The 15292-nt window shown below is 34.7% G+C and overlaps 3 protein-coding genes across 12 annotated transcripts in view; 1 reads left to right on the top strand and 2 right to left on the bottom strand.

The window, feature by feature from the left end:
• Positions 1-4508, bottom strand: part of adgrf3a (adhesion G protein-coupled receptor F3a) — a 37286-nt gene extending 32778 nt beyond the window's left edge. For both annotated transcript variants that reach the window (XM_087289892.1, XM_087289891.1), the window contains exon 1: positions 233-4508. In XM_087289892.1, the coding sequence (XP_087146018.1) occupies positions 233-419 (187 nt within the window). In that variant the 5' untranslated portion in view covers positions 420-4508. The remainder of the gene's footprint in view (positions 1-232) is intronic.
• Positions 1-9766, top strand: part of ankrd66 (ankyrin repeat domain 66) — a 45758-nt gene extending 35992 nt beyond the window's left edge. Inside the window, exon 4 of the mRNA XM_087288441.1 lies at positions 9635-9766. The gene's annotated coding sequence lies outside the window, so the exon portion shown is untranslated. The remainder of the gene's footprint in view (positions 1-9634) is intronic.
• slc5a6b (solute carrier family 5 member 6) overlaps positions 7546-15292 on the bottom strand; it is a 20860-nt gene continuing 13113 nt past the window's right edge. For 2 of the 9 annotated variants that reach the window (XM_087289616.1, XM_087289613.1), the window contains exons 8-16: positions 14157-14286; positions 13968-14056; positions 12754-12863; positions 12592-12662; positions 10659-10745; positions 10405-10574; positions 9648-9754; positions 8152-8261; positions 7546-7898 (exon numbers count right to left, since the gene is read on the bottom strand). In XM_087289616.1, coding sequence (XP_087145742.1) covers positions 7791-7898; positions 8152-8261; positions 9648-9754; positions 10405-10574; positions 10659-10745; positions 12592-12662; positions 12754-12863; positions 13968-14056; positions 14157-14286 — 982 coding nt within the window. In that variant the 3' untranslated portion in view covers positions 7546-7790. 9 annotated transcript variants of the gene reach the window in all.

Here is a 15292-nt window from a genome sequence, read left to right as displayed (position 1 = left end):
ACTTTCTATTGCAAAGCCCCAAAATGATTTTACATTAATAACCATTTTAATAACTTAACACCAAACGCAGTTAAGCTTCAAATCAGAATATGAGAATGATTTCTGAAGGATCATCTGCCATCCAAGATAAAAAGGCGAGCATAAGAGACTTCTCAACTGAACAGTATTGCACAATAACCCATGTTATCAATAGTTTATACAATAGCTTAAATCAATTAAAAGTTAAACATACCTCTTTGCCATGTAAGTCCTTTCAGCATTATTGATCCATGAATTTGAGGAACAATTGTAATGCAGTGATCACTTTCAAAAAAGCTCCAAGTGGCCGTTCTGACCGCGTGACAGGATGAAATGACATTTCCAATAACTCCTCTGATTTGCATTATTGAATCACATGACTCAAGTGTATCAGTAGACATCTGTTTTAATATGATTCTAATAAAATGGCTTCTTGTGGTTCATAACAGCTTTCTGTACAGTAAATAATAACTAAAACATGTCTCTTTTGTAGCTAACATGTTAAAAGTGTCTTAAAATATCTTTAAAATGTCTCCAAGTTTTAAAAGAATAAAAAATGAGCTAAAATGACTCTGTATTATAAGTGTGGCAGAATAATAGTAGTTTAAAATAAACCTAGGAATTACTTTGAAACTATTCTCACAGAAAATGCTTGTAAATATCACAAATAATTACAGTCTCACACACAAATAGGAAAACTGAAACATAATTTGTATAAATATTCACCATTTTTACCCATAATAAATCCCACAGATGTACACTGAGCAATATCAAGATGCCTAAACATCACCAAGATTAGACTTTGTCTGTTCAAGACCATATGCAACCACACAAAACCACCTGCAACCTCTTTTTCATAAGTAAACACGACTAGTATTATTTCATACATTGTATTATCGGTTATCAGGGGGCACCATCGCAGGCGTTCTGGACATTCACGTCATCTGATTTGTTAGAATGTAAATTTGTATTTAGCGAAGGCGCTGTGCAAAACCCTCAGATGACCCTGCTTATTTTATTTCTCCTGTACAACCGTCTTCATTTGCATGTATTTTGCTTACAAGCAGCATGTTTTGCTCATGCTATAAACTTTATGGTGTGACCATCTTAGGTTTTGTTGGCTCGGTTTAGTTCTTGGAATATATAACAATGGACATTTGAGGAAATAACCGGTTGTTTTCATGATTCTGGATCATTAGAAGCATTGCCAACTCATGTTTTACATACAGTGTGCAATTTATTACAGCTTGTTAACATATTCATTTGATTATTTGAAAAAAAAAAAATATATATATATATATATATATATTTTGTTGAAAGTAGCACTGTATGCAAAGTCAAAAATCCATTGTGACACTGAAAAATAGTACAGAATGTTCCAGAATAGCTACATCCCTGCTAGTTTGAATATCAGTAAAATACAGTTGTTTGGGGAATCAGACCTCAAGGAAATAGAGCCTGTCAACAGCAGGTGCTTTCATTTATTCCATATAAACAAGATTAGAAACAAGCTCATGACAGATCGCCACTCACAAAAAAGTCCACTGAATAACCGGACTAAATTTGCATTTGACTTTGCATGTTCACATAATTTTTTATGACATGGCACCTACTTTTCTGCCTTAGGTTCTCTGCGATATCTTGTTCATTTTTTTGTGACGACAGTTTACACCATTTTTGTCCATGTCAAAATTCTTAGCCCTTTTGTGATTTTTTTTTTTGTCAAATATTTCCCAAAATGATGTTTAACAGAGCAAGGATCTTTTCACAGTATTTCCTATAATATTTTTTCTTCTAGAGAAAGTCTTATTGGTTTTATTTCAGCTAGAATTTTAAGGTCAATATTATTAGCCTTATTAGCCTATAAGTCTTTAAATTGCACTTTAAACTGAATACTAGTATCTTGAAAAATATCTAGTCAAATATTACGTTCTGTTGTCATGGCAAAGATAAACAAAATCATTTATCAGATATGAGTTATTAAAACTATTATATTAAAACTATTATATTTAGAAATGTGTTCTGTCCATTACAGAAATTGAGAAAAAAAAATACATGGGGGCTAAGAATTCAGACTTAAACAGCCTAAAGCACTATTGTTATACACTACATCTTGTCGCCTATTTAAGTTTTAGGAACAACAAATAATAACTTGACTTCTAGTTGATCATTTGGTATCAGAAGTGGCTTATATGAAAAGCAAATGCCTCTAGATTATGCTTATTTTACCACAATAAAATATGATCATGTCTTGATTTTGAATTATTTAATTAGGACAGTAAGCTCTGACTTTGCTTAAACAAAAGTCTTGTCACCTAACAGAAATAATGTCCAGTATAGAATATAAAGTCATGCTGCAGTGGAAACAGAATAAATATTGCGTATGACTCCCATGAGCTTGGAGGACTGCATCCATGACTCAAAGTCATCTGAAATGTCAAAGAAAGTGTTCTTGCAGGACTTCAGGAGTTCATCAAGATTCTTTGGATCCATCTTCAATGCCTCCTTCTTCATCTTACCCCAGACATGCTCTATAATAATCATGTCTGGTGACTAGGCTGGCCAATCCTGGAGCACCTTGACCTTCTTTGCTTTCAGGATCTTTGATGTGGAGGCTGAAGTATGAGGAGCGCTATCCTGCTGGAGAATTTTCCCTCTCCTGTGGTTTGTAATGTAATGGGCAGCACAAATGTCCTGATACCTCAGGCTGTTGATATTGCCATTCACTCTGCAGATCTCACACACCCCCTATACTGAACGTAACCCTAAACCATGACTCTTCCTTCACCAAACTTGACTGATTTATGTGAGAATCTTGGGTCCATGCGAGTTCCAGTAGGTCTTCTGCAGTATTTGTGAGGATTGGGATGCAGTTCAACAGATGATTCATCAGAAAAAATCGACCTTCTGCCACTTTTCCAAATAATCAGCTAAGTCAAGTTATTATTTGTTGATCTTACAACTGAGATCAATGCCAAGACTTTTGTTATAAATACAGCAGTAGTGTTAAACACAAACTTCATAGATTATTTGTTGATTTACATCAGTCAAACCCTGACTTAGGCCATGTCCATATCTACACAGGTATGTTTATAAACAATTTAAAAACAAAAACAAATCTAAGTCCACATCAAAAGGAACTGTGCGCATGTTAGGGGCATGCTGGATCAACAGGTTGAAATAATTCCCTGTTTGGGCTCACACCAAACAGGGAATTAAGTATTTTCTTGAGTAAATTGCAAAGAAGTCAATGTAAACGTAAGAACAGCGGTGGAATATGTGATTTGCTTGGCATGAACATGCGGAATTGCCATATTGTAGTGTTCACAGTGTATCTAGAGTTTAATCTTCACCCCTAGCTTCAGTCACCCGATAATGCATTTTTGTGTAGACATACAGTGAAACCACATTGTTAAAAAGTTTGGTTGGTCGTTTGAACAGGGCATTAAACTTTAGGTTTGTTTAAAACCCCCTCTCACTCACACCCTGGAAGTTTTTGGTGTGCATGTTTGCATGTCCATGGGTCTTTGAAGTCAGAAGACATGCAAATAACCAAACAAAACATTTCATCTTTTTAGTTAGGTTTATAAACAATATCACACTCTTAGCAGTACATTATGGCTGCATCAGCACAAGCCGAATGCCATAAAGGGATTATTGAGCCAATAATCTAAATGTCCTCACTACTCCCCTTCAAGTGTTTTTTTTTCCTGTTAAACATAAAATAAGATATTTTGAAAAATGTTGGAAACCTGTAACCATTGGCATTCATAGTAGGAAAAACAAATACCATAGAGGTCAATTTACAGGATTTTTTGATTACAGGATTATAAGATTTTCAGAAGAGCTTCCTTTGTGTTCAACAGTTTAGGTTTAATTTTTGGACCCTTTTCACAAGACCGTTATGATGCATTTCATCGGTATCTTAAATGCTTGAATGTTCTTAATATTTAGATTTTTTTTTTTTAAAACATGTATACGTTTACAGTTGAAGTCAGAATTACTACCCCCCTTTGAATTATAAGCCCCCCTGTTTATTTTTTTCCCTGATTTTTGTTTAACGGAGAGCAGATTTTTTCAGCACATTTCTAACCATAATAATTTTAATGACTCATTTCTAATTACTGATCTATTTTATCTTTGCCATGATGACAAATGGCATGATCAATAAATAATATTTGACTATATATTTTTCAAGACACTTCTATACAGCTTAAAGTGACATTTAAAGGCTTAACTAGGTTAATTAGGTTAACTAGGAAGGTTAGGGTAATTAGGCAAGTTATTGTATAACGATGGTTTGTTTTGTTGACTATTGAAAAAATATATAGCTTAAAGGGGCTAATAATATTGACCTTAAAATGTCTTTTTTTTATTCAAAACTGATTTTATTCTAGCCCAAATAAAACAAGTAAGACTTTCTCCACAAGAAAAAATATTATCAGACATACTGTGAAAATTTCATTGTTCTGTTAAAAATCATTTGGGAAATATTTAAAAAAGAAAAAAAAAAACATTTAAAGGGGGACTAATAATTCAGACTTTAATTGTATATGTATATATGTATGTATTATATCATCTTTGCATCAAATTACAAAAATTGAATTACCACTTGTACGAGGCGTTTGTAATGCAGTGTCTATGGGGACAGGACAGTAAATTTGAAATTATTCTCTCTTCCGGCTGCCGTTATCTGTCTTGCACATTTCTTTTTTCTGAAAGTCTGTATAACACCCTCATGGAGATTTATTTTATTATTTCAGTAAATAGGACTGTAAAAAATGATTTGTTGTACTCTCCCATTCACTGTGTTTTACGTTTACTCTACTATGACGACTTGCGCTACTAAGAAATCTGGAAATGTGAAAATTGTCTATGTTCGACTGAAGACAATAAGCTTAATTTTTGAGTGAACCAACTCCTTTAAAGCAAACATAGCATCATCTACTGTATACTTTAGATTTTAATTGAGTTTCAGAACTCAATCTCAGCACTGTGACTAAACCTTACAAAATATCATTGCTGCTGCTTTTTTTTCACAAAAATCTTTACATTTTTACATTTATACTAATATAAATATCTATACTCATGTAAATTATAAAACAGGGGAAAAACATTGTAATAATCAGAATCAGTAGAAATTAATTGAAAGGCCATATGTTTGTGGTTCAATCCATCCTCAGGCTAATTTTACATTCTTCTCTCTATAGACAGAGATAATGTGTTTTTATTAGACCAGAAAGGTCTCCTGAAAGCTTTATTTAGCATGAAGTTCCTGCGGGCTTCAATATGCCATTGACTGAGTCTTTGGACAGTCTCCAGAGTCCAGCCCCTCATTTCTGTTTGAAAAAACCATGATATTTAGCCTAGAAATGGAACACTAAAATGTCAAAATAACATTTGTCTGTTTATATTAAAGCAGTTATGACATGAACCTAATCAATCTGCTTTAATAAACCATTATTGTTATTATTATTAGCCTGTAATTTGAACATATTATCTAAAAACAATTTTATTTAAAACAGTCTCTTGAAAATGAGCCTGGAGGTTTGACTCTTGTAACATCTGATAAACCACTAATAGTGTATTCGCTATATTATATTATCATGTTAATATTGCAGTGAGAATTAAAGGTATAGTTCACTCCAAACTTAAAATTCTCTCATTTACTAACCTTTTACTTGTTTTAAACCTTTATACGTTTCCTAATTCTGTTAAACACAGAAGATATTTTGAAGAAAGCTGAAAACCTGTAACCATTGACTTCCATAGTATTTGTTTTCTCTACTATGGAAGTTAATGGTTACAGGTTTCTTCAAAATATCTTCTTTTGTGTTTAACAGAAGACAGGAACTACCTATAAGGTATAAAGCAAGTAAAAGATGAGTAAATAGTGAGTAAATGTTCTCTTTTGGGTGAACTATACCTTTCAGGGCCCGTGGAGAGATTGCGCACTGGCGACATCAGCTGGACAAATGTAGGAATAACACAAAAAAAACCTTCAGTTATTTTTAAAAGTACAAAATAATATCTTTAATATAAAATATGTCAATTCCAAAAAATGAGTCTATGGACACAGGACAATATAATGTATATTAATGCATTGTGTGTGTGTCCGCACAAATATAGTATACACTCAGCAGCCACTTTATTAGGTACACCAAACTAGTACTGGGTTGGACCCCCTTTTGCCTTCAGATCTGCCTTAATCCTTCGTAGCATAGATTCGACAAGTTACTGGAAATATTCCTCAGAGATTTTGCTCCATATTAACATGATAGCATCACGCAGTTGCTGCAGATTTGTCGGCTGCACATTCATGATTCAAATCTCCCGTTCCACCATATCTTAAAGGCGCTCCATTGGATTGATATCTGGTGACTGTGGAGGCCATTTGAGTACAGTGAACTCATTGTTCAATTGTTCATGTTCAAGAAACCAGTCTGGGATGATTCGTGCTTTATGACATGGTGCGTTATCCTGCTGGAAGTAGCCGTCAGAAGATGAGTAGACTGTGGTGATAAAGGGATGGACATGGTCAGCAACAATACTCAGGTAGGCTGTGGAGTTGAATGATGCTCAATTGGTACTAATGAGCCCAAACTGTGCCAAAAAAAATCTCCCCCACACCATTAAACCTCCACCACCGGCCTGAACTGTTGATACAAGGCAAGATGGATACATACTTTCATGTTGTTGATGCCAAATTCTGACCCCACCATCTGAACGTCACAGCAGAAATTGAGACTCATCAGACCAGGCAACGCTTTTCTAATCTTTTATTGTCCAATGTTGGTGAGCATGTGAGAATTGTAGCCACCCGGTGTGGTCTTCTGCTGCTGTAGCCCATCTGCCTCAAGGTTGGACGTGTTGTTTGTTCAAAGATGCTCTTCTGCAGACCTCGGTTGTAACAAGTGTTTATTTGAGTTACTGTTGCCTTTCTATCAACTGGAACCAGTCTGGCCATTCCTCTGACATCAACAAGGCATTTGCGCCCACAGAACTGCTGCTCACTGAATAATTCCTCTTTTTCATACCATTCTCTGTAAACCCTAGAGATGGTTGTGCGTGAAAATCCCAGTAGATCAGCAGTTTCTGAAATACTCAGAACAGCCCGACTGGTACCAGCAACTATGCCACGTTCAAAGTCACTTAAATCACCTTTCTTCCCCATTCTGATGTTCAGTTTGAACAGCAGCATATCGTCTTGACCATGTCTACAAGACTAAATACATTGATTGAGTTGGTGCCATGTGATTAGCTGATTAGAAATGTATGTTAACGAGCAGTTGAACAGGTGTACCTAATAAAAATAGCTGGTAAGATTATAAACCATATGTAAAAAATATTTAATTACACATATTGCATTGTACTGCTATATATTTAACACTTTTCCCCAATTCTTATAGCAGTAATAAGAAAATTGTACAGTTTTAAATGTATAATGTCACTGCTTATACTTTATTAACATTATGTTGGGGTGTAATATGAGGCAGATATGAGGGATTGAGCAGGCCTACAGCAGCACATGATGCACATACTTTTATTAGAAAAGAACATTCTCTCTGTCATTTGAATTTGTACTTCACATCTTTACAGACATTATTACAGTGCATTTGTAAAAAATATTTTCTTTGGTTTTATATACAGCAGCTAGACATAAAAAAAGAATACAAATGTGACAGATATACAGTCTATTACAAAATATTACACCTAGATAAAGTTGTTTCCCTCAGAATACTTACACCAGCAATATACAGATATTTACAGTGTTACACTGAGGTCTCCAGCTCCACATCAGGCAGAAATCTTTGCGTCTCTTCCTGACTTCCAGTATCTTCCTTTACGGTGCCATTCATTTCTTTCTGACCGTCAACCTGCTAAAGATGATTTACTATAGTTAAGTTATTCAAAGCAATGATGCATTTTATAGTGTTACCATCACCACAACAAAAAAATAAAAAAGCTTTGCAATTTAGAAAACGTAGAAGAAGAAAAAACAGAAACAAAAAATTCTGTCCTCCCAGTGTGAAGCAAATCAGCAAATGCCAGAGTCAAAAAAATATATGTCCAAAATGCACAAAAATGTTTGTAGAAAATGGTGTCGTGTAAATGCACACAGGAGTTTCTTACCTTGTGCTCAGCAGTAGTTTTACAGCAAGTGCTGGGCTTCAGATAAGACTGTGCTGTTTTCACCACAGGATATACTGTGCCCGAGGCCACGTCGTCTGCTTTTGTTGGGCCTTGAAAAATAATGAGTGAAAATATAAACAGTAACAGTGTGTGTGTGTGTGTGTGTGTTTATTTGTTGTTTACAATGTAATGGTAACAACCCTAACAGGAACCAAGTATTAACAAACTTTTTACAGCAATTATTAATCATAGTTCAGCGTATTACTAGTGAATTATTAAAATTCAAAGTTGTGCTTGTTTACATTAATTATTGCATGAGAAGTAAACAAGAACTAATTATTAAATAATAAATAGATACTAATAAGGTAACACTTTATTTTGATGGTCCATTTGAGTATTACGCCCCATTTACACAGGGCTCAAGCGTCAACGCTTAACAGAGGGCATATATGAAGTTAGGACTGACGCGATCATCATAGCAGCATCAGCCAATGAAATTAGTCAGCAATCGGCTACTGTTTGACCTGGTGTATATCCGACGGATCCACAATGCAGTTTGGCAGCACCTAACATCACCCATTCAAAGTAAATGGGAAGCGTTGAAGCTGACGCCCTGTGTAAATGGGGTATTAGGAGCTTGTCTACTTGATTCTGCTCCTTCAACAGACATTTAACTGACTATAAGAAACTTTGCAAGTACAGTACATGTCAACTTACACTAACCCTAACCCCACAGTCTACTAATAATCTAATGAGAATTAGTTGCAATGTAACTTGAATTCAACAAACGGACCATCAAAATAAAGCGTGACGATACTAAATTTATATAATAGAAATAATTAATATTAACTAGTTATTACTATATTGAATCTGTTGTTCGTTGTGTGTTCATGTTAGTAAATACATAAACCAATGTATTTCAGTTATCTTATTTGCGTTTTTTGCTGGGGCAACATTATTTATTATTTTAGTTTTGTAATTTATATTTTTATGTCGGGTCACTTGTAGAAATTTACAATCGGCTTTTAGTTGTTCTAATGCATTAGTTATGACCTATCAACTAAAAATGCTTTCAGTAATATAATTGTTTATATAATTTCAACACTTATATTTATAAAATCAAAAGTTTTATTTGTAACAGGAACAAAGAACAGTTACATTTTTATAAATTAACATTAAAAGAATATTAATGATGTTAAAATAGACAAAAAAAATAAAAACTATTTTTAAACTATATATTTTTCCCATGCAATTTTGAGGGAAAAGGTGCTATTGCAGAAACGCTGCCATTGAATAAAAGATCATTTAAGTACAAAAATGTGCCAAAGTGTGTAAAAGGAGTGTGAAAAATAAAAGTACATTCAAACTTTCAGTTGTATGCATTTATAATTTTGAATTTGCAAGAACCTTTTTAGCAATTATGGGGGATAAAAAGTCAGAACTGTAATATATAAAGTTCAATTACTTCTTACTTTGTTTACAGTGAAAACTCCTACCTGTGATGCAGCTGATAATGAGTCCAACGATAAGCACCGTGCAGGAGCTGAGAGCGCTGTACCACATGTAGGACAGAGAATAAAACCCATGCAGACCCGCAGACCTGCTGAAAAACAAAGATTTCATTCTGTCACTCTATATACATACAGTGGGGGAAATAAGTAATGAACACATCACTATTTTGCGCAGAAAACTTATTTTTAAAGGTGCCGTTGACTTGAAACTTTTACCGGATTTATTTTGCAACTAATTTACAAATGAAGTCATGTGCATTAAAATTAAATGACACAGTGGAAAGTAAAGCAAAAAACCAAGAAAACTCTCAAATGCTTTCAGAGAAAGTAAATCAAGCTGTACAATGGCCCAGCCAATCACCTGACTTGAATCCAATAGACAATACAAAATAAAGATCAGATTTGACAGACGAGACCCAAAGAACCATCAAGATTTTGACACTGTTGAAGTGTATGAGAAACTCACAGCTGAGCAATGCATGGGACTTCATTCTCCATATGAGAGGCGTCTTTAAGCTGCCTTCACCAAAAAAGCCTTTTATATAAATTATTAAATACATTTCAGTAGTTCAGCGCTTTCTCTTTGTGTCATTCCATTTTTATTACACAGAACAATTTTTTTTAGTTTTTAGCTCCTTTAGAAATATTATTCCCATGAAAAAAAACCATGACGTGTTCAATACGTATTTTCCCCGCTGTATATATAAACTAGACCCCATGCTGATATTGATCTTCATTTCACCTGTCAGCTTCTAGTTCAGCAGTCGCCGCTGTGATGTTTTCAGATACGTCTGGTACTGTGATGGTGGAGTTCAGCAGGGGAATCACAGGACTGGGCATCCGAGTCAAAAAACCTCCAATGCCAACCCAGAATGCCATGAGCAGACCTGCTGAAAGTCCTGTTACAGCTCCCTGAATGAGAAAAGAAATGGTTTATGTGAAGCTGCAAGCATGAATTTATGGACTGGACTTGACTGAATTAGATGGAGAACTTACAATGCTGTTTGCACATGGAAAAAAGATGCCGAGACAGAAGAGACCAAGCAGCGGACCGCCGATCATCCCAAAGATACTAAGAGCAGCCTGAAAAAAAAATTAAAAAATTCACAAAAGGGAAATGTGAAGGATGATGTACATCCAGATTGATTATACTGCATAAAAAACGACAGGCTGATTAATTCTTTTAGACACTTTTTTTTTTTTTGCCATAGATTTAAAGAAGAGACAAACAAAGAAACACATTTTTTTCTTTCTCAATTGCCTGTTTATGTCCTACAATTAAGAATTGTGAGATTATTTTTCGCACATTTCTAAAATTTTATTTCTGACACTATACGGAGAATTACAATTGAGACATATAAACTATTATCTATAAATTCTGACAAAAACAAAGAGCTGAGAAATTTTTATAAATCAGAACTGTGAGGTGTAAACTCTGAATTTCAAAAAAGATAGAATTCCAAGATGTAAACTTAGAATTCTAAAAAAGCTAGAACTTCAGGCAAAACATTTTAAAAAATAATTAAAATTAATGAAATAGTGAAGTGTAAACTCAGAATTCCAAAAAAAGGTAGAATGTCAAGATGTTAATTCAGAATTCCAAAACATTTCAAATTTCAAAATGTAAACCAAGCGCCAACCTCCCACTCTCCCTCGTGAAGCAAATACAGAAGTAACTGAAACTGCACTGACAACACGACACAGCGGTGCTAGAAACTTGTATTATTGTCGGCTAAGTAAAGTGACATCAAGTTATACAAGTTTAACTTATAAGGGTGCCTGATAACATAACATAACATAACATAACATAACAGTGCCTGTGCCTCAATGTGCATACTGTCCACCCTAAATTATTGAATATTACAAATGTTATATACCATTTAGATCAGTAAGGTGGATATGCTCAGTGAGACGCAGGGATGTTGATGGTTCCCATGAGTCGTTCATGACAAAAATTCAGTCACAAACAAATCGCTCCCTCCATTAGAATTAGAAGTGAAAGCGAGAGAGTATTAATTTCAAAGGAGCACTACCCTGTACTAAAATGGCGGCTCTATTGGCGCATTCCTTCCAATAGACAACAACAACGTAGGTGGCATCTAATGTAAATATCTATGGAAATCCAAGATGTAAATTCTGATTTCCAAAAAAAAAATTTCATTCCAAGATGTAAACCTAGTTAATCTTTAAAAGGTTAGAAGCCCAAGATGTAAAAAAAAAATGAACTCCAGGAAAATTATGTAAACTTAGAACTCTATTAAAAGGTAGAATACAAGATGTAAACACAAAGTTTTAAAAAAGCTAAAATTCCAAGATGTCAACTTAAAATTAAAAAACAGACAGAATTCCAAATTCTAACTAATGAACCCTAATAAAATACTTAGAATGTTAATTTACACTCCAAAAAAGTTGACTTTTGTGATGCAAACCAAATTTAAAAAAAGCTAAAATTCTAAGATGTCAACTCAAATTTTGAAAAAATAAATAGTTACAAGCTGAAAATCAATTCTAAATAAAAATTTAACCCCAATACAAAAAGCATAGAATTTAAATTTAATAAATAAACGGGATAAAAATAAAAAGGATTTTCCAAAATGTAAATTCACAATCCCCAAAAATGTAGAACTCCAAAATACTCTTAAGCTGTTTAATAAATGTTAGTTCTAAACGCAGAATTCCAAAATAAGTGGAATTTCAAGATGTAAACAGTGAATTTGTAGAAAGCTAGAACCAAGATATAAACTTAGAATTCCAATATATATAGAATTCCAAGATGTAAAGTCAGAATTCCAAAAAATTTTTTGAATTTCGTGATGTAAACACAGGGTTCCATAATAGGCGGGAGATGGGTCTGAAATATGGGAGAAATATGTTGGCAGGTATGACTGCAGGATGTAAAATCAGAATTGTAAAAAATCTGGAGTCTTACCTGAAGAACTGAACTGTTCATCAAATGGACGAGATAAGCCATAGCCAGACATATAATCCCATATGACAGAGCTGGATGAGGAATAGAATCATGCATTATAAACATTTGAGCTCTTAGATGAAACGTTTGCATCTGAATCGAAGAGAGACAGTCACATCTCACCCAGCAGCTTTGACAGCAGTGTGGCTCTGGCCTCCGTCATCGAGTAATGCGGTTTGATCAGGTCCACCATTGTCACTGTGGCCAATGAGTTAAAAGCTGATGATATCGTACTACGAAACAAAATAAGGAGAGTGCACTTTTAGTTTTACCTTATATAACTATTGCATGTTTTTGCACCAAATGTCTGTTCTATTTTGAATGTAATAAAAAAAGCAGATCTGTGTGAACACTACCAAAGTTCCAGTATCTGCCATTTTTTAAGTATCTTTATGATCAAATTCAGCAAGGATGCATTAAAATAATACAACTTAGCCATAAATGTAAGCCTGAAAATGTAAAATGTACATAAATAAAATATATTGGTCACACTTTATTTTGATGGTCCGTTTGTTGAATTTCAGTTACATTGCATTTACATGCCAACTATTTCTCAGTATATCATAAGTAGACTGTTTGGTTGGGGTTGGGGTTAGGGTTAGTGTAAGTTGGCATGTACTTGCAAAGTTTCTTATAGTCAGTTAAATGTCTGTTGAAGAAGCATATCAACTGATGTTAAGCAGACAGTCTTCTAATACTCAAATGGACCATCAAAATAAAGTGTCACCAATATATTAAAATAAATACAAATAAAAAAAAATCATACATGTATTATTTTATAATATGCAAAAACTGATCTAAATAACAGCATTGTTTTTTATTTTTGATGGATGGATGGATAGAACAATAGATGGATAGACAGAAGGACGAACAGACAGACAGACGGATGGATGGATGGATGGATGGATGGATGGATGGATGGATGGATGGATGGATGGATGGATGGATAGATAGATAGATAGACAGACGGATAAAAAGAAGGGCAGACAGACAGACAGACAGATAGATGGATAAAAAGGACAGACAGACAGACAGACAGACAGACGGATAGATAGATAGATAGACAGACAGACAGACAGACAGACAGACAGATAGATAGATAGATAGATAGATAGATGGCTAAAAAGAAGGAGAGACAGACAGATGGATAAAAAGGACAGACAGACAGACAGACAGACAGACAGACAGACAGACAGACAGACAGACAGACAGACAGACAGACAGACAGACAGACAGACAGACAGATAGATAGATAGATAGATAGATAGATAGATAGATAGATAGATAGATAGATAGATAGATAGATAGATAGATAGATTCAATCCTCCTGCCGTTACCTGAGAGACGCACTAAATAAACACGCCACAAACAATCCAGGAAGTCCAGGGAAATTCTGCAACATGTCCATAACAAAGTACAGCACCATCTGAAAGATCAAAGCATGTCATATATAAATGTAATCTTCATATCAGGGATTAGATTAGATACGCATTCAGATCATTCAGGAGTAGTGTACTGCTGCTAACCTGGTCTTTGGATGTGATGTACTGCTGCTCAACGGGGCTGTTTTGGCCGTAACAGGCGAACATGACCAATCCCATCAGACAACTGAGCAATAAAGCCAGCTGAAGGCAGGGAAAGACCATGTAGCAGGACCTGCAGGTGGAGAACAGAAACATAACAACTTCAAAATCTTCCACCAATTTGAGAACTATGGTCATCTCAACTAGGGCCACATTTAGGACAAAAGCTACTACAAAACAGCATTTTCTTACTTTCATGCCGAGTTCAGACTGCATGATTTTAGCTCCACTTTTGACTCTTCGACAGGTCAATAATACTAATAATGAATTAAATTTCGCATGATCATTTTGCCTTACATGTGCTTGAATGCGAGTTATCTGCTATATAAAGTCCTACTGTTACATTATGAAAATAAATGGTTTGCATTAAACAAAAATTAAGCATTGCAATAAGAAATTCTGCACTATTGTTTTTATACGCATGTCAATTTAATAAACAAATAATATCTCTGCTACAAAACATGAACGTGACATTATAATACATTATTCAATTCAATGCTGAAAGCTGCAAAGCCGTCATCAGTAACTACATAGAAAAACAACATACATGTCAAGAAAGAACAGACAAAAGGAAGAAAAGTCTCACTTCTGCCAATCTTTAAAGGTTTTGTTTTCGGTTTGTGTCTCTTTATGATCTGATTTACATTTTTCTGTGTTTGTGGAAAAGCAGGCGAGTCAGCCGAGCCAATATATGAGCAGGCAGAGCAGGATTATCGTGATGATCGCCTGCGCAGTACCGTTCTTTGTCATGAGCCATTTCAGTTTAAACTTAAAGGCGAGCTTCTTTGGCGTTGTTGTGTAGACTTTTTTCTTTGAACGCTAAATTACCCATTATGCTTTGCGTGTATGCGCAAGGAGAATGCTAAGAACTTCCAGTCGGCAGCTGATGCATATAAAAAGTCACATATGGAAAGCTTTAAAACTAATACTGTTGTCAGCACCACCTCCTGGACTGATCATTTAAAAAAATGTGGTCTAACGGGATGGAAAACAACTGCTGTGAGGTATTTTCCCCTCATTGTCAGATGGCATCTTCTGCCGTTTAAATGAAGCCTCTTCATCGCTAAAGTCAACATTTT

The sequence above is a fragment of the Danio rerio genome, chromosome 17, assembly GCF_052040795.2.
Source record: "Danio rerio strain M-AB ecotype USA chromosome 17, GRCz13ab, whole genome shotgun sequence".
Taxonomy (NCBI): Eukaryota; Metazoa; Chordata; class Actinopteri; order Cypriniformes; family Danionidae; genus Danio; species Danio rerio.
The sequence above is the reverse complement of the archived record's forward strand: the minus strand, read 5'-3'. Positions and strand labels throughout refer to the sequence as shown.